The 27,479-nt window shown below is 54.5% G+C and overlaps 1 protein-coding gene across 4 annotated transcripts; it reads right to left on the bottom strand.

Annotated features, from left to right (window-relative positions):
- Nucleotides 1-153: 153 nt before the first annotated feature.
- SLC37A2 (solute carrier family 37 member 2) lies at nt 154-27,479 on the bottom strand. 4 transcript variants are annotated; one of them, XM_070457342.1, is made up of 20 exons: nt 27,302-27,478; nt 15,830-16,035; nt 13,117-13,198; nt 12,570-12,663; nt 12,399-12,477; nt 10,048-10,183; nt 9,617-9,693; nt 8,517-8,683; nt 7,957-7,994; nt 7,569-7,721; nt 7,159-7,249; nt 5,636-5,698; nt 5,259-5,344; nt 4,743-4,791; nt 4,499-4,572; nt 4,157-4,235; nt 3,957-4,054; nt 3,657-3,721; nt 3,387-3,443; nt 154-1,417 (listed from the first exon to the last, which is right to left on the bottom strand). In XM_070457342.1, the coding sequence occupies exons 3-19, from the start codon at nt 13,144-13,146 to the stop codon at nt 3,416-3,418; spliced, it is 1,407 nt and encodes a 468-aa protein (XP_070313443.1). In that variant the 5' UTR covers nt 13,147-13,198; nt 15,830-16,035; nt 27,302-27,478; the 3' UTR covers nt 154-1,417; nt 3,387-3,415. The 4 variants fall into 4 exon arrangements, with proteins under 4 accessions (XP_070313443.1, XP_070313442.1, XP_070313444.1 ...); XM_070457341.1 differs by lacking the exon at nt 15,830-16,035 and having other exon boundaries at nt 27,302-27,479; XM_070457343.1 differs by lacking the exons at nt 15,830-16,035; nt 27,302-27,478 and adding an exon at nt 20,528-20,693.

The raw sequence follows: 27,479 nt of genomic DNA, 5'->3' as shown, positions 1-27,479 counted from the left end.
CGTGAGCCCCAGTGAGCGCAGGGGCAGCTGACAACAGATATCAGCACAGGGGCTGATAAGCAGTGTCAGAGGGCAGATAGAGATGCCAAGAGCTTGCCTGGCAGATCCAAGGGTTCAAGGTGGCCAACAGTGAACACTCAGTAACCACTGGCATTTCATTATCAAAATATTTAATAACATACTGGGACTCTGGGTCATGCCCCCCCGCCCACTGCCCTACACAACTCCCCCACAGCACTGCCGTGATAAGCCATCTGCCCCGGGAACACAGAGGGCCAGGACAAGAGTGAGGCAAGGAGCCCTCACACTCGGGCTGGCTGTGCCTGGGAGTGGCACCCCCCACCCCGCCCTGCCTCTCCCTGGAGGATACAGCGATAATGTTCTAATCAACATGGGTCAGGAGTTAGAAACAGGATTAAATGGAGGGTAGAAGTAGGGGTACCAACGTGGAGAAACACATGGAGAAAACAGGCTTGTGGACATAAGGGACAAAGAGAGGTCTGGTGGCTCTGAAATACACACTTTCAGCTACAGGCTGATTACAGAGGTTCAAGTTTAACATGAGAAGGAGAGGCACTCTTTCCAGGCCTTCGCCTCACTGAACCTTGGCTATCCATCTTGGAATCTGAACAAGAAGAGTCTGAGCAGACCCCTCCTTGTCCCAAAATGCTGACAGCCCTCAGCCCCAATCCCTCCAGCTTTTGGTCTCCAGAGTTCAGGCCTGGATCACTGTCAGCGGAACTGACACCATCAGGGATTTTCATAGTCTCTCCCCTCCTTCCGCTGGGCCTACTCAGGACTGTACGGTATGCTGAATTATCACCCTGTTATCAAGGGCTTTGGACGTTAACAGATACTGTTTCATACCCATTAGGACCAGGTAGCCTCTATGCTCTGTTAGTCCCCAAACAATGATGGAAGCCTTCTCTGACGTGTTCCCAACACCCACAAGACTGGTTATGCGTTCATAAATCTTCACTTAGGAATGCATGTCCTGCCTCCCTGTCCCCCAGGTTAGCCATAGAATCGTCCCCACGGCCCCTGGGCAGCATGGGGACGCTCCCAGATCGCTGTCCACCCTACCCCATCCTGTAAGTGACCCTGTAATAAACTGATCCACAGATCGCACGGAGCTGCCTGAGCGTTTTGTTTTTGGTCTCAAGATGCCTTCTCAGTATGGTGAGCACGCTGCATTCCCTCTGTTCTCCAGTAAGGCCCTTGAGTCTTCCATGTCCTCGAGCTTGGCGGTCCCTTCTCGTGGAGCATCTCCTAGCCCTTGGAAGCCTCGTGGGCTGGGCTGGCTGGTGCTGGGTCAAGGGACTTTTTGCCTCAGCCATCTGTGTGGGGGGGCACTTTGGGACCCGGCAAGGTCCCTCCATGTTTCTGCTCTGATCAGGGGCCTCACATTTCTCTATACCTGCATGAGGACAGAGGCAGTGAAAGAGAAAGTGAGACACTGGTTAATAAGTGTTGGCTCCCATCCCAACAGTGGGAACAGGGAAGGCAAGTCCCCTTGCCTTAATACTGGGTCCCTTAATACTGGGCTGGCCAAAAAGTTCGTTTGGGTTTCCCCATAACATCATATGAAGGAGATCAAACTGGTCAATCCTAAAGGAAATCAGTCCTGAACATTCATTGGCAGGACTGATGCTGAAGCTCCAATACTTTGGCCACCTGATGCAAAGAACTAGCTCATTAGAAAAGACCCTGATGCAGGAGGAGAAGGGGACAACAGAGAATGAGATGATTGGATGGCATCACCAATTCAATGGACAGGAGTTGGAGCAAACTCCAGGAGTCGGTGATGGACAGGGAAGCTTGGCGTGCTGCAGTCCATGGGGTCACAGAGTCAAACACGACTGAGCAACTAAACTGAACTGATGTCATATGGAAAAACCCGAATGAACTTTTTGGCCAACCCAGTAATTGGTTTTCATCCTGTTCATTGTCATTAGGGCTCCCCGTCACCTCTTCAGCAGGGAACACCAAGCCAGAATCATGTTTCAAAAAACTTTACAGTGTTTGTACCATGACTGACGGCTTTGCAAAGCCATTTTATCCCAGCGTGTCTCAGCCTGAGACCAACCCAATCAGGTATTTAGGAAAGAGCACCCCCATTGGACACATAAGGACGCGGACATTCAGAGAAGGTGCCAAGGTTCGACAGAAGCAGGCGAGCAGAGGAGGCAGGATTGTCCAGGGTTTCTGGTGCCGAGCCCTGGCTCTGTGCCCAAGCAGGCTCCTCCGCGCCCCCGACACAGGCCTTCCTCAGAGAAATACCCGCTGATGATGCAGACGGCAGTGAACCCGCACACCTAGGACCAAAGGCGGGCTCTGCTGGGATGAGCTAAAGCCCTGAGGTGTGTCCCGTGAGTTCTGAGCCACCGTTCTCTTGCCTCTACCTCTCGGGGCTGCTGAGACGGACGCCAGTACAGCTAGACAGACTCAAGTCAACGCCTAGATTAGACGCTCACTATGCATCATTCTCCTCCTCTCCTGCCTCACTCCCTCTCCTCCCCAGGTCCCCGCAGGCCTGGCCTGGGGGGGCGGCAGGGGGCAGCAGGTGGAAGCAGCACTGGTCTTGAGGTGCCATCGTCTGCTCCCTCTCCGGGGCAGGGCAGGACAGAGACCCCGCTAACGCCTCCTGCCCTGCAGGTTACTCTCCCTGAGCTGGGATGATGCCCTCCTTAAAGGGAAGTGCCTCCCCAGATACGGCGCCGGTTCCCAGGCGCCCAGCGGGTTCTCCCTCACGTCTACCATCCAGACCGGGTCCATCGCTCGGGCCGCTTCTCACGAGCAAGAGCTTCCTAAGGAGAGCCAGAAAGGCCGCGAGAGAACACTCCCAGCCTCAGCACCAGCTGCACGGCCCAGCCTCTCGTGCCCGGCCTCAGCCGCGAGCCTGTCTGAGCCACCTCTACACCCACCACCGCTGGGCGACAGGCAGACCGCACCTCAGGTCAGCCTGGGGTTTTGCTCCAGAGGCTTCGCTTCGCAGTTGCTTTTTTTTTGGCACACCCCAGGCAGACGGGCCAGACACCCTCGGTTTCTGAACTCTGGGAAGGGCAGACAGCTCAGCGTCCGAGTTCAGAGTAAAAACGATTTCCCCAGATGCCACCTCCTCTCTCCTGGTGGGGGCGGGGGTCCGTCCCAAACCCTGTCACTCTCCATAAGGAGAGGCTCCCAACCTTCCCAGCGGGTCCGGCCTCTGAGGAAATACTTCCCGAGCACCATATTCCGCCCAGAGTCCAAATCTTTGGAACTGGCCCCCAAGGAAAAAGCGAAAGTCAGAAAAGTCAGGAAAATCAGAAAAATCACACTGGAGAAGAGAGAGGCTTTGCATGCACTCTTAAGAGCACCGCAGTCACAGGCTTGAAGGAAATACTCACAAAAGTCATGGGACTTGAGGAAAAGACTATCACGCGTGGGTTAGGGCCATATTAGAGCTATGGAGACATGGGACAACAGACGACAGGTTAGTGGAGCTGGGGGCCAGGCCGGGGCTCGCGGAGCACGTTCGGGGTCCGCGGGCCGCGTCCCTGAGGTCGGGGCTGGAGCTGGGCTCAGACTCTCTGCAGAGCCCCCAAGCGATGGATTTCACTCCCAGGAGGAGCGAGGCCAGGTGGACAGGGCTCCAGTGCTCCCTCCACAGGACTTACCCTCTGTCTTTGCCCAGGGATGACTTCCAGGCCAGGATCTCTTTGTACACCAGCCGGCAGAGAAGCTGGGGGGAGGAGGGGAGGGAGACACGAGCATGGAGCATGTGGCCAGTCCCCAGCACTAGGTGACCGCTGGGCTGGCTGTTCACAGGGCCATTCCGAAGGGGGTCACCCCTGGGAGGCAGAGTGCTTCGCGCAAGGGAAGCGGTCCTCATCATCCCGACACTTGGGAGCCCCAGGTTCCAGGCCTGCAAGAGGGGACCCCTCCCCCTCCCCATCTGTGTGCCCCCAAACTCTTACCAAGCAGGCCAGGACGTCCGCAGCAATGAGCATGTAGAAGACGTTGTTCCAGCCCGTGGGGGAAATGAGCCCGGCCAACAAAGGCCCCAGAGCCGCACCTGTGCGGAGCACTGCATCAGAGAAGGGCCCGGAGCAGGGGCCCCGCCCTCCAACCTAAAACTCTGCCCGAGACCAGGCTCGGGAAGGCGAGAGTCACAGACCTATGGATCCAGTGCCGTCGATGATGGCTGTGACAGTGGACAGCGCCTTGGCGTTGCCCTTCAGGCTCTTGTGCGTCCCCTGGAGACAGACACCAGAGTTGGGGTGTTGGGGTGGGGGCTGAACTAAGAGGCAGTGCCCTGAGCAGGACTGGGACCGGGAAAGGGGCTGGCTTGGGGAAAGGGAGCCATGAGGGCTTGGAGTTGGGAAGAAACGGGGACCCACGGCAGACTCTGAAGGACTTTGAGGATCTCCTCTCTGCAGGCTGGGGGAAGGGGACAGATGTGGGGAAGATGAGCCTGGAGACAGAGGCCCTGACCAGTCCCCGAGGGAGCCCTGCTCACCAGGTCAGCCGAGACAGCGGTGGTGATGAGCGCGTAAGGGCCGTTGACCAGGGCTCCGCAGATGAGCAGCATGACTGAGGTGGTGATGGGGATGACCAGTTAGAGAGGAGAGGCCGCCGTCAGCCCCTGCCCCAAAGCGGGTGCGTCCCCCAGGCTCCAGGCCGAGAACCTCCACTTCCCCAGGCCGCCCACCGTGCCCCCAAGCCAGCCTCGTGTGGTCCCCAGGGCAGCGCCCGCTCCCCACCTATGGAGATGCCGATTCCGCTCTGGCCAACGTGGTTGTACAGGAACATCTGAGAGAGGAGAAGCAGGGGGCAGGGTCACAGGCTGGCTTCCCCGCGGGCCGCCTCTGTTAGCCTGGAGCCCAGAAGGCTGGAAACCCCTGAAGCCCTGTTTCCTCTCTTTCCTCTCATACCCTGGCCTCTTGGTCCTCAAGCGTCCCAGGGAGGCAGGGTCTAACACGCAGTAATCCATCGTTTCCCTTTGCCCCAGAAGTCTCCTCTCCTATCAAACCTCAGCCTCTTATTCTTTCCCTCGTCAGGAAGTTTAGCAGCTGACATCCCTTGCCTCTCACTGAGGTCAAAGAGCCACTAGTCCTTTTCCAAAATTCTCAGCCTGGATCCCTTTCCCTGGGCTGATCCTGGCTTCTCCTCCCCTGGCCGTGCACAGGGCTGCACACACGCAAAGAGACGGGTGTGTGTGTGTGTGATGCCCGGGCGTGCACCCAGCTCCCGGCCCTCGACCTTGAGGTTCTACGCACCATAGGGGCAGCCAAGATCAGCATGACGCAGCAGGTGGTGGCCCTGCCATTGATGTAGTCAGAGACGAGCCCCGCCAAGATGCCACCTGGAACACAACGGGCACACTGCCGCCCCAGGCACGGGGGACCCCCGAGCATTGCCCCAGCAGTCCCCCCAGCACGAGCCCGACGGGGGCACCCCGGGCCAGCAGAGTGTCTCCCTCTGCAACCGTCCCCGTACCCATGGCTCACGGGAGGGACACCTGGGCAGGATGCCACCTTTTCCCCCTGAGGCCACGTGCCTAGGTCTCGTCCCACTGGAGCCTATCCCTTATCTCTGCAACCCGACAAGAGAAGAGGTGGATGCAGCTGAGAGGCACAGCAGGGCGTGGCCTTACCTATGATGCCACCAACATCGAAGAGCGTGGACAGGTCCCCAGCCTCCTTGGCAGTGAAGTGAACTGTGGAAAATGAAGCATGTGCTCAGACCTGGGCACTCAGGGCAGACATCACGGAGGGCCACTGCTAGGAGTGTCCCGGCAAACACCTGATCCGGGATCACTGCCTCCTTCTTCAGAGGAAGGAGTTGGGGGCCGGGGGGGAGCGACTGGCCAAGGTCACAGGTGAGGGCAGCAGTTTGGGATGGTATGCCCATTCTGGCCCCCAGGCCGGTACTGACTTCTTCCCCTGTCGGATGGCCTTGACCTCTGAGAGCACTGGGATCTGGCCCCCAAGGACCCTGTCCCAGCGGGGGGGCACCCTGGCGCTATCTGAGCCTCGGCCCGTCCAGCCACATGCCTGCCTGCCCCTGACGAAGCAGCGCGCCCCCACAGGAGCGTGTCACCCCCTTCTGAGGTGTCTGCTGATAAACAGAGCCAGGAAGGAGGCTCACGGGGAGAATGGGCACCCCAGGCCCCTGACCTTGCCCTGGGATTAGAAAGAGGGGCGCCCGGCAGCGTGACTGGCTGCCCAGCTCTCAAGGTTGACTCATGTGGCCAGCATCAAGGCCACAGAACAAAGAGTCAGTGTCCACAGGGCCGCCCTGGGCTCTCGCCCTGTCTTGCGGGGAGGCCCCTCAGATGCAGACAGGGCGAGGGTGGGACGGGGCAGGTTACAGCTTGAGATTTGGCCCTGACTCATCCAAATGGCATCCTGTGGCCCCAGTGTACCGTGTGCACGGCAGCTTTTCCCCCCAGGGCCCTGGAGCGAGCCCGGTGGCCCTGCTGAGAGGTCCTTGACCCTGGCGGGGCTCTGGGGCTCTGGGGGCAGACCTGCTCCTTGATAGAGCAGCCCCACCTGGGGACAACCAGAGACCCAGGACAGGACGTAAACATCCTTTTCTAACCACCGAAGTGACCTCTCCTCATCTGTCCATCCTTGGGCAGGGACAGAGGCAGGGGACAGGAAGTGCACGAGGTGGGCAGCCCAGGAGACTTGGGCACTGGGCATCAATGGCCCGAGTATCCCGGCAGCCCCTGGGAAGAGAATGGCGTTTCCCACCAGGCTACCAGCAGCGGGGGCTGCTTGCCAGGCCCTCTTCCTTGGGCTGGGGGAGGCTTGAGAGACTCCTGGAGGCATTCAGAAGGCAGACCGTTTCTCCAGGACCCTCCAATCCCACCCATCTATGAGCCAATGGGCCTGAAGCAGGGTTTCGCCTACACTTGAGGCCAGAGTAGACCTTAGAGAGGATTTAAGTTCCTTACCCCGACTGAGTGCCAAGTGAGGGAAAGTGGTTGGAATCAGTCAGGGACTAGGAGGCTTTCTGCAAAATTTAGCTTCCCATTAAAGAAAAAAGTTTCTCTTCTGTGCTAGGGGAGGCTCAGCAGAAACTCCGCCTATTCGTGGAGCCATGGACGTCGCGTGGAGGGCCTCCTCCTTGGAGGCCCCCTTCCTCTCTCCCCTCGTCTCCCCGTGAACTCACCCACATTGGCAATGTACAGAGGCAGCCAGTAGAGAAAGGTGTAGCTGACCAGCTTGGCGAACAGCAGACACAAGGAGAACTCGACCACGCCCTGGGAGCACAGCAGACGGCAGATGGGAGGGTGGGCAGCACAGCCTGGGGCCCGTGGCCGCCGAGCCCCGTGCCAGCACTTTCCACCGCCCACCACGCGCAGCGGCCTCTAGAACGCCGCCAGTCTCAGGTACAGCAAGGTGCCTGCTGCCTGAATGCCAGGGTAACGTCTGGCCACACTGCCCTCCCCAGAAGGGCCCCCACCCCCAAGCACTGCATGTAAAGAAACTCTGCAAACTGTGGATCACCCTGAGCGTCGCCATCTCCAACAGAAAAATCTAGAGAGCCTCTCTCTTCCTTCTGGTCCACAGATGACTCACCGGGATGCGCAGGGCCCCGAAGAAGCTGATGGCGGTAGGCTGAGCGCTTGCGTCCTTGGAGCAGGTGACAGCTGACTCCAGGCTGCTCTCTTTGTTACAGTGGGGTCCGTTCGCGGGGTCCTCGGGGCGGTCTTGGCTCTCTTCCGGATTACCCTGAGCAGAGAAGAGCCCTGACTGGGGGCACGTCCACATACTACCCCCCACCAGCTGGAAGGACAACCCACATGAGACGGACTGCATGAGGTATGCGGCCCCCCTCCTGGACCAGACTCACCACCTGCCAGGGAGCCACCTGCGGGCCCAACTTTGGACACACAGGCCCTTCCTCAACTCCCCAGGCCTCTCTGGGACCAGCCCCCAGTGGAATGGGGCTGGGGGCCACACTCACGTGGTGCTGAGGCGGAGCGCAGTCCACGTCTTCTGGGTCTGAAAGGAAAACCTTCTAAGAAGCTTGCCAGCAGACCAGGCCCTCATCCTGCAGGGCGTGTGAACCCCCACACCCCCAAGGAGGCCCGTGGGCTTTCCAGCATGAGGGAGCTGGGGCTCCGGAGACCACCTTTGAGGCCTAGGTCTCCTAACCAAGGGAGCCTTATGGACTTTCGTTCTCTTGCTTACAAGTGACCACGGCCATGACTCCAGGGGCCATCTGTCAGGGAGCCAGAAAAAAAGCAGCAAGCATGACCCACTTCTCAGGCTCAGAGGAGCCAGTGTTTGCTGGGCATCCTGACACACATCTCACAGACACTCTCCCACGTGTCTGTGAGCACGTGTCTGTCTGTGAGCAGGTGTCCCACATGAGAAATTGAGGCTCAGAGAGGTTGTCCATCCTGAGTCACATGGCTGGGCCTCCAATCCCGCGACCCCCACGGGACCAGCCTCCATCTCCCAGAACCTAACTGGGAGGCTCCGTTCCGGCTCTGTGGGGAGGCAGGGAGGGGGTCCACTCACATTCGATGAGGAAGAAGAAGGTGATGATGCCCATGATGGCGGTGATGACGCCAGGCACCACAAAGGACAGACCCCACTGCTGATCCACCCACACGCCAGCCAGCAGGGAGCCCAGGATGTTGCCCACGGACGTGTGGGAGTTCCAGATGCCCATGATGAGCCCCCGCCTGGAGGGGAGGCGGGGAGGGAGGCAGGGAGGCAAGAGCAGGAGAGGTAAGAAGAGAAGTCCTGGGCTCACGGAGACCGCCCCGGCCAAGTGCGAAAAGCTGGATGCCTGCAGCCTCCGTGCCCAAAGACCCCAGTCAGGGAGGAGAGGCAAGGCTGGCTGGCATCGAGTGACAGCCAGGCCTGGCGTGTCCTGCTCCCCACCCAGCTCCCTGAGCAAGCCCTGCCTCCCCTCTGTCCCAGGGCCACAGCCCTGCCCTTTCTTCTCTAGCCCTGAGGCTGTGACTCTGAAGGCCTCAGCTAAGGGTGACTGCCCCCAGGGCACACGGACACTGTCTGGAGAGTTCTGGTGATCCACTCCCGAGTGTGCTGGTGGTGTCTAGCAGGTAGAGGCTGCTAAATGCTACAACGTGTAGGACGGCCCCCTAACAAAGAATTAACACAGCCCCAAATGTAGCCCACGATGTTAACAGTGCCAGGGTTGAGAAACTCTGCCCAAAAGAAACTTTTTTTTTTGCACAAAAGCCAGTTCAAGGGAAAAATAAATAAATATATAAGACATATACATATATATGCATTAAAAATATATGGGTATATGTATTATTTATACATATATACATATATATATACACACACAGAGAGAGAGAGTTTTATAGGCTTCATTTTTGTCTTCATGCAAAATGGAAATTCATCTATTATGAGCAAAAGGCATAACGAAGATGGCAGGTTTTAAGGATTAAAACCTCAGCAATGAAAATGCTCACTGCTTTTAGTCACTAAAACGTTTGTATCCCAGCCTGTGAAAGTCAGCAGGACAGAGGCTTATTTCTAATCTTTGATCCTAAAATCGTATCAGAGGCCACAAGGGACCTCCCGCCCCCACACCAGCCCAGCGCCCCCAGGCAATGCCCACCCTCCTCCCTGGTCACACTCACTTGCCCTTCCCGAACCAGTTGCCCACGCAGCTCACCACGGCGGGCCAGCCCGTGGTCTGCACGAGTCCGTTGAAGATCTGCAGGGAAAGTGGGGGGACAGAGGCCCCTGGACTGAGCGGTGCAGCATCTGGCATGGGGGGTCCTCCAGAATCCACGCTATGCCCCGCCTTCCTTCACACGCGTGCACACACCCACCAGCTGATGTCCCTCTGACCCCAGGCCCCCACGGCAGAGACCGGGCCTCGCAGGCGCCTCCAGGGACCTCAGGCTGATGCTCAGTGCAGACTCCCTGAGCCGGCGAGGCCGCCCTGGCTGTGGGCAGGGGACCCCGCAGTGTGATAAAGGAGCCCGACTGGGGATCTGCCGTGACCCGGGGCGGCTGGGTCTGTGCAGGGACAGAGGCCCGAGTGCAAGCCGGAGAAGGCTCGTACCTGCACCAGCACAAAGTACCAGAGCACATGAATGTTCCAGAAATAGCCCAGGCCGAAGAGTGAGGTGAAAAGGCCGCTGAGCAGCATCCCGGCTGTGAGGTAGTACCGGAGGGGGAGCCGCTCCCCAAAAATGCCGCTGCAGAGAGAGAGGTGGGTTCGTGGTTAATCTCCGCTACCTCGCAGCCCTGCCCTCCACCTCCTGGCTCCCCCGGGGCCCCACCCACAGCTACTGAAACATTGCCGAGGTGACCACCAGGGACCTCTGTGTGGCCACTAGGTGCCTCTGCTTTGACCACGCGCCTCGCAACGTGCCTGGCAGAGTGGCCTCTGTGACATCCCCGCGACCCTCCTCTTCCCCCTTGGCTGACCAGTCCAGCTCATGCATTTTCTCTTGCATCACCTTTATGGTTTTACCTGCCACGTCTGTACACGTACACGACCCAGCTGTGTGTCTGCAGCCCTGAACTTTCTCTCAGGACCATATCCACATGCCTTCTGGACATCCTGACGGCGGCGCCTCCCAAACAGCTGCCCGTCAACAACTCCAAAGACTGGACTCCTCTGCCTTCCTTCCAGACCCTGCCCTGTGTCTGCGCCACTCAGCGGACTGGATGGCATCCCCACATTTGGCCACTCAAGCCAGAAACGAGCTACCTCAGTCTCCTGTCCCTGCAACCCACCCTCCACAAGCGACCTCCAAGATCTGCCCACTGCTCCTCTTATTTCTCTCCAGCATGTCATTTCTCTCCATCTCTGTTATTAATAATACTGTTCTAACTTAGGTGTTCCTCCAAGCCCAGCTGGGCTGCTCTCAGATCTGCTCCTGTGTGTGACCTGCTAGTCAGCCCTGAAGTGAAGTGACAGTCACTCGGTCGTGTCCAGCTCTTTGGGACCCCATGGACTATAGCCAGTTGGGCTCCTCTGTCCATGGGATTCTCCGGGCAAGAATACTGGAGTGGGTTGCCATTCACTTCTCCAGGGGATCTTCCCAACCCAGGGATTGAACTCGCATCTCCTGTGTCTCCTGCATTGCAGGCAGATTCTTTACCGTCTGAGTTACCAGAGAAGCCGATCAGCCCTGCTCTCCCTCAGGTCCACCTCCGTCAGCCTCTCATATCTGTCTGACATGTAAATCTGAACATGACACCCACTCGGTGGCTCTCCTGTGCCCACAGCCTAGTACACAGTGACCTCGTTCTTCGGCCCCATCTCCTGCGTTTTGCATGTTGGGAAACCTGTTATGAGTCCCCCAGTCCACCCCCTCCCCTGTGCAGTCATGCTGCTTCAAATTACAGCTGCCTTCTTTCACCAAGCCATGCCTCCATTGTGCGAGCATGCTCAGTCGGGTCTATCTTTCTGCCACCCTATGGACTGTAGCCCACCAAGCTCCTCTGTCCAAGGAATTTTTTAGACAAGAATATGGGAGAGGGTTGCCATTTCCTCTTCGAGAAAATCTGCCCCACCCAGGGATCAAAGCCGAGTCTCCTGTGTCTCTTGCCTCGCAGGTGGATTCTTTACCCACTGAGCCAGTGGGGAAGACTCTTATTTCTATTCAGTTCAGTTCAGTTGCTCAGTCGTGTCCAACTCTTTATGATCCCATGGACTGCAGCACACCAGGCCTCCCTCTCCATCACCAACTCCCAGAGTTTACCCAAACTCATGTCCATTGAGTTGGGGATGCCATGCAACCATCTCATCCTCTGTCGTCCCCTTCTTCTCCCGCTTTCAATCCTTCCCAGCATCAGGCTCTTTTCAAATGAGCCAAGTCCAATTTCTCTTCATCAGTTCAAATGTCATCTCCTCCAAGAAGCCTTTCCTGATCCCTCTTTTCTAATCCCAGCTCAGACTAAGTGACTCTTCGGAGCTCCATACGTAGCCGCCTCTGTCTCAGAGCCACTGTACTGTTTATAACGCAGCTGCTGAAGTATCGGTCACCCCATTAGGCTGTGAGCTCTCTAGAGGTAGAAGCCAGCCTCAGTCATCCTCAACTCCTGGGAACAAACATCATGCTTGCTACATAAAAGCCATGCTGGGCTTTCAGCTTTCAGGTTATCCTTGAAGGACCCCTGTCCAGGACAGACCATATTCCAGCCACACTGCTGACATGCCATCTGAGTGAATAAACTCAAAAGGAGATCCAGGAAGGCCTTTGCAGGAGAGTTACTAAAAGAGGCAGTCATCCAGGTGAAGGAGGAGGCTGGGTGAAAGCGGCAACACGCCAGCTACGGGTGACAGGAAGGCTTGTCTCATTTCCAACAACTTTCTCTCTTTGACCCCACTGCCCCAGGTTGGTTTAGAGGAGGCGGCAGTTCTGAACCATCCTACAGGACAACACAGGCTCTGCCTCTTACCTGATAAACATGCCGATGGCATAGGCCACGAGGAAGGCGTTGTCCACGGCCCCCAGTAACTCCTTGTAGTTGCTCTTATCTGTAGGCGGACCGGGGAGACAGAAAGCTGGCTGTCTCTCCGGGCCTGGATGGGGAGCAGGCGTGGAGAGGAGCCGCTCGCCCCGCTCTTACCAAAAGGGGCCCAGTTGCACCATGTGGTGTCATTGAGACTGTGGGTGCTGTTGAGGGGCTGGATCACCTCTGAGCAGTTGTGGTGCAGACGGCTCTGGAGAGGCGACGGGTGCGCAGGTCAGGGGTTAAGCCAGTAACCCCCTCCCCACCACACCAGCCCACTGCCCCTCCCTCCTGGACTCCCTGCATCTTCCTCTGACACCCGGTCAGGCGGGCATGGCTCTGGGGACAAGGGGCCAGGGCAGAGACTCGGTGAAGCACAAGGGGTGTCTACGAGCAGCACCCGGGGGACCCAAGGTGCCTGCTCTCTGGTTCCACCCCCAACTCCCCGACACTGCTCTCTTGGTGAAGAAACCCAGGAAACTCTCCTGGGAAAAAGAACTGCTAAAAGTGGGAGTCAGCCAAGGGGGAGGAGACAGACTTGGAGACCAAGATAAGGGACAAGGACTGTGCTTCATTGAGCTCTGGGCTGTTCTACTGAAGTATTTCCGTATTCCTGCTGAGGCCAGCAGTCCTGCATTCTTCCTTACCCCCGGGCCAGACTCACCTTGACGACACTGATGGGCTTCCGGGACATGTGATAGCAGGTGTAGATTAAGAAGGTGATGAGCAGGATGTAGGCTCGGTACCTGCAGGGGAAGGTGGGCATCTGGGTTAGCAGGGAATCCAGGCCTACTGTCTCCACTGTGTCCAGGAAGCAGTCCGCCTGTGCCTGTTCTGGCAGCACCACCAACGCTCCCCTCCAGACACAAGCTGCTCGGGGCAGAGGCCAAGGGGAGGGGAGGGACAGGTGCCCAGAGGCCAGAGCGCTCAGAGTTCCTGCTCCCGAGGACAGAGGCCTCCCAACAGAGCTGGGCCAGCAGCAGCGTCCTAGACGACACCAGAGTGCCCTCTGCGGCTCTTGTCACTGCCCATCGCCTCTACTTCTCCTTGTCTTCCCTAAGATCAGGGTGCCTCTGTGTGTGTGTGGAGAGAGATGGGGGTGCAGGGAGACAGAACTGTGTTTAAATACCGGAAACGGTGGAAGCTGGTAGGAGGATGATGCATGCCAAGTGTCTCCTTCTTAAAAAAACTTTTTATTTTGTATTGGGGTAGGGCTGATGAACAATGTGATAGTTTCAGTGAACAGTGAAGGGACTCAGCCATACATATATATGTATCCATTCTCCCCCAAACTCCCCTCCTATCCAGACTGTGACATAACATTGAGCAGAGTTCTCTGTGTTATACGGTAGGTCCTTGCTAGTTATCCATTTTATTTTACTTTTAAAATTTTTATTATTTTTAAGACCAGAAACATTTTGTATTGGGGTACAGTCGATTAAAAATGTTGAGGTAGTTTCAAGTGAATAGCAAAGGGACTGAGTCATACATATACATCATCCATTTTAAATGTATCAGTGTGTACATGTTGATTCCAAACTTCCAGAAAAGGTCTATCTTTAAAGTGAGGTCAACTACTCCTCGTAAGCCTAGTTGGTTGCTCAGTCGTGTCTGACTCAGCCACCCATGGACTGTAGCCTGCCAGGCTCCTCTGTCTGTGAGATTCTCCAGGTATGAATACTGGAATGGGTAGCCATTCCATTCTCCAGGGGATCTTCCCCACCCTGGGACCAAACTCAGGTCTCCTACATTGCAGGCAGATTCTTTACCGTCTGAGAGAAGCCTAGAACACTGCAGAAATAGCACCTGCTACAGCCCAGCAGGAGCAGAGTCCAAAACACAGAGGGAAATGTGGCAGCAGGAAAAAGCTGGTTGACAGGACCCAGGTCCTCTGCCTGGCTCCATGCTAGTGCATTCCTCCAGACAGAAGGCTCACTCTTTCCATTGTGGCTCACGCATCACACAGCCCTCTCCCACCCCCGCTTCTCATCCCGTGCACTGATCTGGGGTGGAAAACACAGGTCAGCCAGGCACCACTGAAGTTTCCACTGCCCGCCCCACTCTTCTCCTTCTCCTGAGGATCTGGGGGAGGGCCCCCCATGTCCTCCTGAGTCACTGCTTCCCCAGCAGAGCATCAGCTGAGCCGACTCAGCATCCAGGAGCCAGGAAGTACATGGAGAAGAGAGCTCAGTGTGGACTCCAGCCCAGGAGAAAGGCCAGAGCCTTGGTTTCTTAAAGATCCCCTGGAGAAGGTGGGGAAGAAGGGGAGAAGCCTCATTCTATCCCTGGGTTCCTTGAATCAAAGAGCCAGGACACTGGAGGCTCGGTCTGCCCTCTCTAGCGATCTGACTCCAAACCCCAAATCACTTCCCCACAAGCATGTTGCAGAGGCTCGGGTTTGTGAAATGAAGGGTGTTACATCAGAGGCTGAAATCAGGTTGGGCTGCCAGGCTCCTTCTCACTTCGCCCCTGGACTCCTGCACTATCTCCATCTCTCCACTGCTTCATAGCTCATCTTCCGAAGAGAATGAAGGTACATGTACCCTGCTGTCACCAGGCTGAACATTTCCCAGTGGCTCTCCATTCCATTAAGTACGAAGCTCCGTACAAAATAAAAAGCTTAAAGTTTGGGGGGAGAAAAGAATAAAGCTCCAACTCTAGCCTGGCTTTCAGGCTCCTCTACTGCATGGTATGGCTCCTACTTCCAGACACGGGGTGCATGGAGGCAGGGGGTCACAGGGGAGTTTCCAGGGAATCTGGGGTTATTCCCAGGGACTGTCACAGTGACCCGCATAGACAAGCTTGGTGGCAGCAATGTTTTCCAACTGGTAAACGGCTCATGACTCCTGGATCAGGGACTTTCAGAATCTGGCAGCAGATGGGGGGAGGGGGTGAAAGGATTTGGAGACTGTGCCCAGCTGGGCTTCTTCAAGAAGCAAAGGATGGAAGAAAACCACAGCCCTGCACATTAACACTCACCAGTTTCCTGTCTGGAAAAAAGCTTCAAGTTTTGTAGATGTGTGTGTGTGTGTGTGTGTGTGTGTGCGCGCGCGCGCGCACGCGCACTCAGTTGTATCTGACTCTTGGCAACTCCAGGCTCCTCTGTCCATGGAATTTTCCAGGCAAGAATATTGGAGTGGGTTGCCATTTCCTGCTCTGGGTGATCTTCCCAACCTGGGATCGAACCCATGTCTCCTGGGTCTCCTGTATTGGTAAGTGGATTCTTTACCACTGAACCACCTGGGAAGCCTCTAATTAACTGTGTAACCAAATGCAAGTTCTTTAATTTTTTGCCTCCGGTTTCCTCATCAGATGTACAGGAGAACAGCACCGACAACATCTAAGTCAAAGACACGTGACTACAATGCAACACTCACCCTGGTCCTCAGGTCTCTGCTGTGCTACCCTTAAGACCTCCGCCCCTGGGCTCAGCCAAGTCTCTTTTCTCTGCTACATGGACGCAGTGACCCTGGTGATAAATCAGATCTCCTTGGCTTCCCAGATGGTGCCGTGGTAAAGAATTTGCCTGCCAATGCAGGATATTCAGGAGATGTACGTTCGATCCCCGGCTTGGGAAGACACCCTAGGGAAGAAAATGGCAACCAGCTCCAGGATTCTTGCCTGGGAAATCCCATGGACAGAGGAGCCTAGCAGGTACCGTCCATAGAGTCGTAAAGAGTCAGACAGGACTGAGTTGCTGAGCTTACCCGCTGGGCCTCAAAGATCCCCCGGGCCCCGCGGAGGCCCCGGCACTGACTGTCCTCCCTTGACAGGGCTGCCAGTGAGGCCCAGGCTGCCCTCAGCCACGCTGAGCCCCAGGAGCTGGTCGGAGTCAGTGAGGGGTCAAAAGGTACAGCCCCGCTGGCAGACACCCTTCTCCTCCCCACCGCTCCCAGCCGGGCCCCACTGCTGACGTCTCGGTCTCCCTGAGATGGAGCCAGGACCGCCCCACCCCCACGCGCATCCCACCACGTGCCCGGCCCTGAGCTAGGGACCTGGGGAAACCAACCGTAAGAGAGACCTCTGCCCGCCGGGGCTCACGGGGCAGCAGTGAGTAAAGGACCGGGGTGACTGTGCTACAAAAGACGGCGGCCAGCCCTGCGGGACTCCGGAGCGGGGCACCCAGACCGGCCGGGAAGGGGGCAGGGTCAGGAGAGGAATCTGTGAGTGGACCTTAGACAGTCATACAGGGTGAAGGAAGTCAGAAAGAGAAAAACGAACATAGTATATTAACCTGCATGTGTAGAAGCTAGAAAAAGGGTATTTGCAAAGCAGAAATCGAGACACAGAGAACAAATGTATGGATACCAGAGGGGAAGCGGAGGGTGGGATGAATCGGGAGATTGGGATTGATGTGTATACACTACTGATGGGAGTGCTAATTCGCTTCACTCGTGTCCGACTCTTTTGTGACCCTATGCACTGCAGCCCGCCATGCTCCTGTCTGTCCACGGGATTCTCCAGGCAGGAACACTGGAGTGGGTTGCCATGCCCTCCCCCAGGGCATCTTCCGGACACAGGGATCAAACCCAGGTCTCTTGCATGTCCTGCACTGGTGAGAGGGTTCTTTACCACCAGTAGTACCTGGGAACCCTAAGTATAAAATAGGTAACTAAAGAGGACCTACTGCACAGCACAGGGAACTCTACTCAAAAAAGAGGGGAGATATATATATCTATCTGATTCACTTTGACATACAGCAGAAACTGATACAATATTGTAAAGCAACTATACTCCAACACAATTTTTTTAAAAAAGAAAGAAAGAATCCTGGAGGTGAGGTCTCAGCCCAGTCTTCACAAACTGGCAGGAGGCAGCCAGGTCCACCCGGGCAGGGGTGGGAGCAGGGCCAGGGAGAGGGGAAGTGCGTGTGCAGAAGCGTGGAGGCGTGAATATCACTACCTGTTTGGGGAACTCTGTATGGTTCAGGGTGTAGTTCAGGGTGTCTGGAAGGTGGGGCTGAGCCAAACACGGCAGGTGAGGGTGCTGGGAAGGAGGAAAGGGACAGGTCATGGAGGGCCTTGGGCGAGATTGGACTGTCTCTTGGGGTGACGGGACGTCAGTGAAGAGGGATGGGATTTTCTAGGTCACAGAGTTCTGGGCACCAGCGAGGTGGGGACCCAGGGCTCTGCCCTGCTGGTGAGTTGGGAAAACTCCAGCCGGGCTTCTTTGCAGAAGGCAGGGCCGGCTTCCTCTGCCTCGTTCATCCTGCCAGCCACTCCCCAGGCACACGGCCACCCCCAGGGAGACCCTTGGTGGTGCCCTGGACTCTGGAATCAGGTGAAACCTGCTTTCATTCCTTACACCTGTGTGTCATCTGAAAGTAGAGTTTATCACCTTTGTCACAGGGCTGTTGATAGGTTGATGAGATGATGCATACCTCTTACAGGTTTCTGACACGCAGTCCACACTCAAAAACAACAGCGATGATGATTTCAGGTTTTGAGGAAGGAAAACTGGAGTGGGCGGAGACAGCTCGTGCCGCTCTGTTAAGGGAGCTGAGCAGTGGGGATGGGCACCAAGCTGCTCTGAGCAGTGGGGGCTCCAGGCCCTGGATGTGCCTGTCAGGTGGGGGTCTGGAGGCTGGCTACTCCTCTCCTCCCCACCGGCGCAGCGTGCAGACCTGGGCTGGAGGCGTCTTTGTAGACGCCTGAGGCTACGAGTGCCTACGGGGAGCCTGCAAGGGGACAGAGCACGGGCTGGCCTGCTGGGCCCGCCCTGGAGTAGATGGGGAGGCTTAGCAGAGGTCCACAGACATGCCGATCGGCCAGATTCCAGGCCTGCCCAGAGGCCTGGCTGACCTTTCTCCCAGCTCTGACCCCATCCCTCCGTAGAAAACCTGACGCCTAAGAGAGCAGGAGAGTCAGGGAGGGAGGCTGTGGGACAGAAGATCCTCAGAGTGCTGTGTGATGCTGGGCTGGGCACTCCTCCTCTGGGACTCCTTGCCTGGACCCCAGCACGATGGCAGGAGGAGCCCAGAGGGGCCCGGCTAGCTGGGGAGAGCGTGCTTGGAGCCAGGCCTCTCCTTCGTCCAGTTCGCTTTCCATTCCACTTTGACATCTCTTAAAAAGGCCAAGGTGCCATAGTTCAAAGGGGACTGGGGACATGGGTGGAGTGAAGGGCTGGGCTGAGGCCAGCGACCTCACAGTAGCTCGCTGGAAGATAGCTGACGGGCTCCTGACGCCTTTGGAAGCCGCAAGTTTCACTTCTGCCCTCACGAGCCCTTCTTTTAGAACCAAGGGGCCCCAGAGAGGGGGGCAGGGGGAAAACACACACAGAGCCCGGCCTTACCCAGCTGGCCCCAGGGCAGCTGCAGAGGGGAGGGAAGGCAGCCCAGGGGCTGGGCAGGCTGGACAAGCCAGCCAGGGACCCTGGAACCTGCACCGCACGGCCCACAGACTGTTCCAGGCGGGGTGCCTACCCCAGGACCCTCCAAGTCTGTGTTAGTGAGAAATGTCACTTCCGAGAGTCTCACCTCCCCTTGCCCAGCACTGGTTACTGAGTAACCAAGTCAGATAGAGAGGTGGACTGGCTATCTCTTAACTATTAGCTGACAGTCCAACTTACTCTTTCAAATGAGCACGCTAATAGCTTTATGGACCTCGTTAAGACTTTGCACTAGAAATGCTTCTGAGGTAGGGACAAAGAACAATGTCTGTCAAAGCAGTGACCGATAACAAACAAAACCCCAAGGACCTGCTACCACCACCAGCGCAACAATAGAAAATAAGAAAGAGTCTAGGAGAGGGACCTTAGGAGAGAGTGGCAGGAGGTCCCTTTCGTCCAGCGTCTACCAGGTCATCACCCGGTCCTTGCATCCCCCTCCTGGCTTTGCAACCACATTGCAGACGGTTCCCATTCCCATTTCAGGCCCCAGGTCATGGGGGACTTGAGCTCCCTCACTGACCCACTCCTATCACTTCCTGCCTCAGCCTAGGCCTTCAGTGGAGTCTGGGGCAGCTAGTTGATGTATAGGGCCATTTGGGTTGGCCACGTGAGAGACTGGGCTGGCTGTGGCTCCTGGTGACCTTGGCACTTGCCCTGAGGAGATGAACTTGGTGGCCTGTCCTTGGATGTGCCAGTTCTGGGACTCAGCAGATCTGGAAGGGAGAGAGGGCTGGGGATGGTAAGAACCAGGGCAATGGTGACGAGGCCATCACTGTGCTTCCTGCCAAGTCCTCCACCACCACTGGGACACAGCCTGGTGGGAAAAGGCCAGGCTGGAACAGACCACGCAGGGCAGAGCCCCCGAGCCGGGCTTCCCACGGACAGGAGGGGATGGAGACAGGCCATACGGGACGGGCCAGGTCCGTGACGGCCTCTGACGAACAAAGCCCTCCTGGAGCTGAGCGCAGCATGACTGATGGATCCTCCACGTGCTGCCCTTTCCTCCAGCTGGGACTCAGGCATTTGCTCAGAGGGATCGAGGGGACTCTGGGCTCAGTCCCAAGGTCCTTCCAGAGAAGGAAGTCGTTGGCTAGTAGCACAAGCCGCCCAGGACTTTCTAGAAGGAACGAGTACATCATAATCTTTTTTTAGGAGAGTGGAAACTATAGGCTAGATTGCTAGACTGCTTTGTTTTGAGAAGGAATCTAAGCAGGAGAACCCTGAGTGTTCAGACGGAATGAAAAGACCCGGCTTTCAGCTATAGCATGAGGTGTCAGGTGGGTACCTGGAAAACCTCTGGGAGCATGTGAGAGCTGGCAGGGTTTGGAAGAAGTAGGCAGGAAGTTGGTCTCTCTTCTGCAGAGAGGCTATGCAAACAGCAGCAGTGGAACGCACTGATGGTCGCAGGACTGTAGTCCTGCCAGGGCATCAGGACGGGGGCCCTCCTCTGGAGAGTCTCTGGAGGTCTGGCTCCCGGCTCACCCTCCTCTATGCCTTCTCCCAGGCATGAAGGATCCAGGGGGTGAGGCATGAGCCGGAAGCCAAAACGGGAGCACCAAAGCTGTCCACCTCGCCTCTACCCCACATAGCAACTCGGGGGCTGTGAGATGGGGGGTGGGGGTTGTGGGCTTCACCGACTCTGCCCTTGGTGTCTGGCCCCAGTTTGGCATCACTCGGGAATTGCTCACCCCCAACTTCAGTGCTCAGGTGGTACCGCCAACTGGAAGACGTAAGGCCTTGGCCATCCATACAGAACTTTCCCAAACCGTTGCTGCCTTCTAGATTAGACGGCAGCCCCTGGGGCAGAGTGCCCCACCCAGAGCCAAGGAAGCGCTCGTCAGTCTGCTCCGTAAAGGGGAAACGGCAGAGAGGAAGAGGAAGCAGAGCAGCTGGGGGAGAAGACAGCAATCATGGCTGGGGGGGAGGGGAGCGACCAGGGTCACATGCTCTCTGGGGATGAGTCTGAGGACGGGGTGGGGGTGGGGGTGCGGGAGTGGGGACAGGGGACAGGCTCAGCCCTCCAGGTCCTCCGCCAGGATCTCTCATTCCTTCTCGGAGCTGCCTCTCACCATCACAGCTCATCCATACTGGGGACCACGAAAATAAGACAAGAGAAAGCTGCTTTGGCAGCGTCTGGCAACCCTGGTGTGAAGCCACAGCAGAACAGGGAAAAGTTCGTTAGACCAACAGGAGGCTGACTCTTAACTTCTGGTTCTGTGACTGTGACCCTGGGCCAGCTATCTCACCTCTTGGCCTCTGCTTGAGCTTCTTTAAAGCGAGACAGTAAACTGTCATCGAGGTGGCCCTGGGGATTAATGCAGAGAACATTTCACCTCTCAGTCTCATTTCGCTCTTCCTTTAAATGAGATACTAAGGGACTTTCCTGGTGGTCCGGTGGCTAAGACTCTGCGTTCCCAAGGCAAGGGCCTCAGGTTCGATCCCTGGTCAGGGAACTAGATCCCACAGGCCACAGCAAGAGTTCGGATGCCACAGCGAAAGATCCCACATGCCACAACAAAGAGCACAGCCAAATAAATAAATAAGATAGCTAATTCCTATCAGAGAGGGGGTGGCAGAGAATAAGATGGTTGGATGGCATCATCAACTCAATGGATATGAGCTTGAGCAAACTCCAGGGAGACAGTGAAGGACAGGGAAGCCTGTCATGCTGTAGTCCACAGGGTTGCAAAGAGCTGGACACGGCTGAGGGACTGAACAATATCACAGAAGATGTCCGTAAGTACTATGAGCTGTGATGGACCTGGCAGCAGGCCCTCAGCAAACTCTGGCAGACAGATCCACTGGTCCCTGCGGCAGCACCACCTGCCTCACCATTCCAGCTCCCACGGGAGGGCTGGAATGTGGGGGAGGACTGCCACGAGGGAGTTGGAAACTCCTGCTTTCTTGCCCGTCCGGTGCCTCATCCCCTTCCTGCTCATCCGGCTCCTGCTCCTCCTCCCACGGGCTCCTCTCCCCGCCACAGGTCCCAGGAAAATGGGCCCAGCCCCATGTGCAGCAGCCATAGTCATCTCTCTGGCAAGATGCCCACACTGCCATCTGCCCCCAGACAGGCCCACTCAGAGGTTGGCACAGGGGCAGGGCACTGGCTAGGGCAGGCCCAGCACCGGGGAGTACTCAGAGGGGCTGCCGGACACAGCAGGGGTCTGACCGGAGGAGGGGGGGTGGGTACCATCTTCCTGGCCAGAGACTCCTCCAAGTCTCTGCCTTCTGCTGGCACAGCTCGTGCCACCTGCCTCTCAGCCTCCTATCCATGGGGGCCATACCTTCAGACCCCCAGGCTCCCGCCATCAGGCGACCAGGTTGGTGACCTCCCTGCCCTGCCTGCCACTCCACGGCCTCTGCTCAGAATACCTCCTGATCCAGCAAGTCAAATGCTACCTTTCCTTTCTAATGAAGATGAATCCCACCTCCAGAAACTGACAAGCACCAAGCCATTCCCAAGTACTAAGTGTGCTCCAGACACCGGGCTAAGTGCCTTCAATGTCTTCTCAATTTCACCAAAGCCCTGGGCTAGAGGTACATTGTTATTTCCACTTTAATGACAAGGACCTGGAGCCTTAGAAATTTAGTGATCTGTCTCAAGCAAGACGCCTCTGTTTTCTTTTCCCTCCCACCCTCTAATCAGAAGGAAAAGACCAGGGACTTGGGAGTCCAGTTAACCTGGATTCAAATTCAGCTCAATCATTGACTAGCTATGTGGCGCTGGACAAGTTACATAACTTCTCTGTGCCTCATTATATCCTTATAATGGGGAATTAGGCCGGGAAACAATCGAAAAACTTGCAGTGGACCACAAACACAAGCCCTGGTACAGAATGGTAGGAAAAGCAAGTAGAATAATAGTCAATAATTAATGCTGAGTCAGTGCCTACTGTGAGCCTGGCACTCATCCTGCTTCACCTTGCGACAATTTTTAATCCTCACAAGTACGGAATGAGGCAGGTGTTACAAATATCCTTGCTGTACAGAGCTCGGGGGGAGCCCACCCGCCAGGGTCCCACTCCAGAATGCCTTCTTTCTTCTCTTCTGTTTAAAAGTCCTCCCTGGGAACGTGTGGAAGCAGCCAGTTTGATAATGAGAGGACACTCCCTCCCTCCAGATTAATCCTTAATTCCGAGAAAGTAGGACTGTGACTTAATCATCTTTGTAAGCCTGAGAGTTCAAAACAATCTTGTGCCTACAGTAAGAACTACAATGACGTTGGGTGTTTGTTAGGAGTCCGAACCTACACACATCAAGAAAGAAGTGAAGGAACACTTGCCGCGGGCTCTCCATCAGCCATGAACCTTCATGGATCACTTTTGCCCCCAAGAACCCACCTGACTTTTACTGATGTGGGGGCAGGGGTAGGTGGCACTCAGAGACGTTGACTATACAAAAGCACACAGTGGTGAGAGGATTTCAATTCAGATCTGTCTTAAACCTGGGAGATGTGGTTGGATTCACACTTTAAGGAGTGTATCAATGACATGTGCAGCTGTAGAAAGTTATGTGTGTTTCTGAGCTCTTCTAAAATGCTGGTGTGGGACAGGCTACTTCCAATGACCCAGTCTCACTGCCCCCTCATTTTCTCTGAAATACTAGTTCCTTTGGTTAAAAGGTATAGTTAATATATATGAATAAGACTCTACTAGGAACAATAAATAGCAGAGAGGTACAAATTTGTACATACAGTAATGAGATGTATTTTTGTTTATTAAGAGAAAAAAGAGAAGTAGAATATGATTATTTATATAAGTATCTCAGAAATGGTTTGTTGCATGAGAAATTTCTATAGACTTCTCAACACCCTCATGGTCCATGATCTGTCTCTACGGATCAGTATCCTGGTGTGTTTTACCTGATGATGACTATATTGTTACTGGTCATGACTTCAGCTAATCTTATCCAAACTGCAACTTCTTTATTTTGAGTCTAGGATCTTCTAGGTCAGTGACTTTCAACTGTGGAGGTACATCAGACTTTCCTATGGAGCTTTATTAAAACATAGATGTTTAGGACTTGCTGGTGTATGTTCATGCACAGTTGTGTCCGACTCTTTGCAACCCATGGACTGTAGCCAGCCAGACTCCTCTGTACATGGAATTCTCCAAGCAAGAATATTGGAGTGCTTTGCCATTTCCTCCTCCAGGGGATCTTTTCGACCCAGGGATCAAACCTATGTCTTCTGCATTAGCAGGCAGATTCTTAACCACTAAGTCACCTGGACTTACTAAGTCTAAGTTGACATTCTTGGTATTCCCGAGGCATATTATGTAAATTATGTCTTGGGACTTCTATATATCTCTAAATACATAAAAATATATATACTGAGATATAAAAAATCTTGAGATATTTTTCCTCTATAAAAATTATCCATTCTTAAAAATCAGATATTATGTTCACCATCTTCTTTGAAATTAACCTTAAGTGTGTTTTTAGACACTGTCTAATATTTTCTGGATTGGCTTCATGTGTGTTACATACCTCAGGAACAACCAGACTGCACTGTTAGCTGCATTTTTCTTATCATGACTTCTCATCAGATCATTCACTTTTGAAAATTATCATTAATAAATTAATCCATATCTTTTCAGATCCCTGACCCTTACAGATAGTTTCTGTTCTATTCTGGATGTTCCCTAAAGGCTCTGCAACCATCTATAAGCCAAAGGTTTTATCTTTAACAACCGAGCACTGTCTCACAAAATCAGTGGACCAGGTACACACCCGTGGGTACAGACTCTTGGTGATATCATTCAGATACCTTTAAGAACATACCTGTGGACTGAGTCAGGATTTCCAAAACTTAGGTAAAGAAGCTGACAGGTTTATGAGGTTGCTGACCCAAGATTCAGCAGAATAAGAATTAATCACTTAGAACTGAATGAACTGATAAGGATGATTGTCACTGACATTTGGAATGTCAGTGACATTATAGCGTTCAGTGTTCTGAATATATAAGAAAGCTCTTTTTTCTTTCTTCTTAATATGTCTGTAACCCATAACAATTTAGGAGATTCTGTTTTTGTAAACTGAAATAAAATATTTGTAAATACATTATTCTCTCAACCCGACTCCCCAGAATTTAGAAACTTTTATTGTCTCCTTGCTTTTTATAAAATATGGTTATTTGCAAAAGTTCAATAAGAATCTGTCCTCTTTATTTTACCAGAGCATATTTGAAAACGGGTTTACCAGGTGTCTCAGCAGTAAAGAATCCACCTGCCAATGCAGGAGGCGTGGGTTTGATCTCTGGGTCAGAAAGATCCTCTGGAGAAGGAAATGGCAATCCACTCCAGGGTTCTTGCCTGGGAAATCCGGACAGAGGAGCTTGGGGGACTACAGTCCATGTGCTTGCAAAGAGTCAGACATGACTTAGCGACTGAACAACAACAATTAGAAAACTCGGTTTTGCAACCAAGGCCTTGCCTGGAATATTATATTTGACAATGATACTCGTTTAATCAGATATTGATGCCACTCTTAAGGAATTAAGATTGACAGCTGATACAAAACCCTCCCAAGAAAACTGGTTTACTGTCTTCCCTTACAGGTAAATCAGGACTTCACTCCCTGGCAGGCCCAGGAATCTTAGGATATTTTGGGGACCTTAAGAAGAAGGGAATTTGTCTATTAATAAATGTATAGGTACAGCAGGTAAAACCTAGTGGAGACAATTTCTTGGCTTGGCTTCCTAATCTCAGAACAGTAAATAATAGAAGGCTTTTAAAAGTCCAGTCTCAGAACCCTTATGAAAACTTCCAGCCAAGGGAACTTAACATAGTAAATTATGTATACAGATAATCAGATCAAACCTAACACGACCAACCTTATTTTGTGACCAAGAATAATCATTCTTTGAGGCTATTTTTTTTAATCCTAGCAGAGAAAACTGTAGGACAGAAAAAAAAAAAATGTGTGTGTGCTTCTCTGAGAAACTGTGCATTGCCTAGAGGACGGCCCTCCCCTCCAAGTTATCTAATTCATGCCTTTCCCTGACCTTGAATTTCATCAAATGGTAAGTAACAAGTAAGTCATATAAAATATGTCCATGAACTGATAGAGTTTCAATAATCTGCCCTCTCAACCAGTTTTGCCTCAATATTCCTGACTTAAATGGGCACCTTCTTTGTACTCTTTTTAAAATTGTGGTAAAACGTCTGTCACATAAAATTTAACTATTCTTAAGTGCACAGTTCAGTGGCATTTAGTACTTTCATATTCTTGTGCAACCCTCATCCTTCATCTCCAGAACCTTCTCATCTCCCTAAACTGAAACTCTGTACCTATTAAACAGCAACTCCCCATTCTCCCCTCCCTGGATTTTCTTTTGTGCCAATTATACCATCTTCAGGCACCCTCATCACCAGTGAAATAAAATCTTTTTAACACATATTCATTTTTATATCCTTACAAGAGTCACCTGACTTTTTTTCTGAAAAATACCAAATAAATAAATGAGTGAGGAAGGCTGGCAGTGATGAGGAAGGTCCCCAAGGAGGGCTGTCACCAATTGGAAAGTGCTTCAGGTGACCATCCTGATTTGCCTAGGACTGAGGGGCTTTGGGGTGCAGGATTTTGTTTTAAAACAAAGCTGGGTCCTACTAAGAGCTTGCACCCCATCTAAAGGGTGATGATAATACTCCTAATGATAAAATTTTAGAATTTAGGCCTGATATTACTAATCAGAGGAAGGAGGAATCTGGCTATTAACGTTAAGTTTTATCATTTGCAAGCGATGGCAACTAACACAAAGTGAAACAAAAGGAAACAAAGACACGGTGTAGACCAAGCCAAGTGTTCCATTGTGTGGCCTCTGATGAAGAGTGGGTTGAAAACTCTCCAGCCCACCACACACCTGATGGTCCAGTGGCCTCCTCAAGCTTCCTTGGTCAGGAGCAAGTCGCTGGCCGGCTGCTGGGGTGACCAGCCAGTTGAGAAGCAGCTGGCCCCTGATCTGAGAGGTGTGTCCTCCCCGGGGATGTTCCTCAGGGCGGGAAGCCGCTCAAGGCAAGCTTCCAGGACCACTAGGTTCTGCTCTTGGAGCTATCCAAGGGCTAAAAGAGACCAAATGGGACACTCGGCAACGCCAATGGCCACTTTCTCGTAGCAGCAGCTGCCACGCCCTGACCTCGGTTCCCTAGTCCACAAACCGGGGGTCCCCGGGTGATAAAGGAGGCGCTCTGAGTCGGGTCTCCCCCAGGGGGGAGTGTGTGTGCGCGGAGGTGAGGATGCGAAAGGACAAGGCGGAGACGCTCCTGGGCAGCGTCCCAGGGAGGGGTTCGGGAGAGGCGGAGTGAGCACGTGCCACCTCACCTCCCCGCCGACCGCCGGCCAGATCCTACCAGAACCCCCCACCCTCACCCCAACAAGCGTCCTGGGACTCCCGGAGTCGGGTCTCAGTAGCGAGGCCGCCGGGCCCGGCGCTCCCCGTGCCCCCACGCCCCAGCCCCGCTCACTTGCTGTCCCTGGAGAAGGCGCGGAGGAACCAGATGCCGGGCGCCAGAGAGGACCTCATCGTGCCCGGCGGTACCCGAAGCGAAGTCGGAGCGGAGGAGGACGCGGAGCTGGGCACGCGTCCCGAGCTGACAATCCCCGGGGTTTAAATGCCCCGCCGGCCGGCCCGCCCCGACCCGG

This window comes from Odocoileus virginianus, chromosome 28, assembly GCF_023699985.2.
Source record: "Odocoileus virginianus isolate 20LAN1187 ecotype Illinois chromosome 28, Ovbor_1.2, whole genome shotgun sequence".
NCBI lineage: Eukaryota > Metazoa > Chordata > Mammalia > Artiodactyla > Cervidae > Odocoileus > Odocoileus virginianus.
This window is presented reverse-complemented; position numbering and strand designations above follow the sequence as displayed.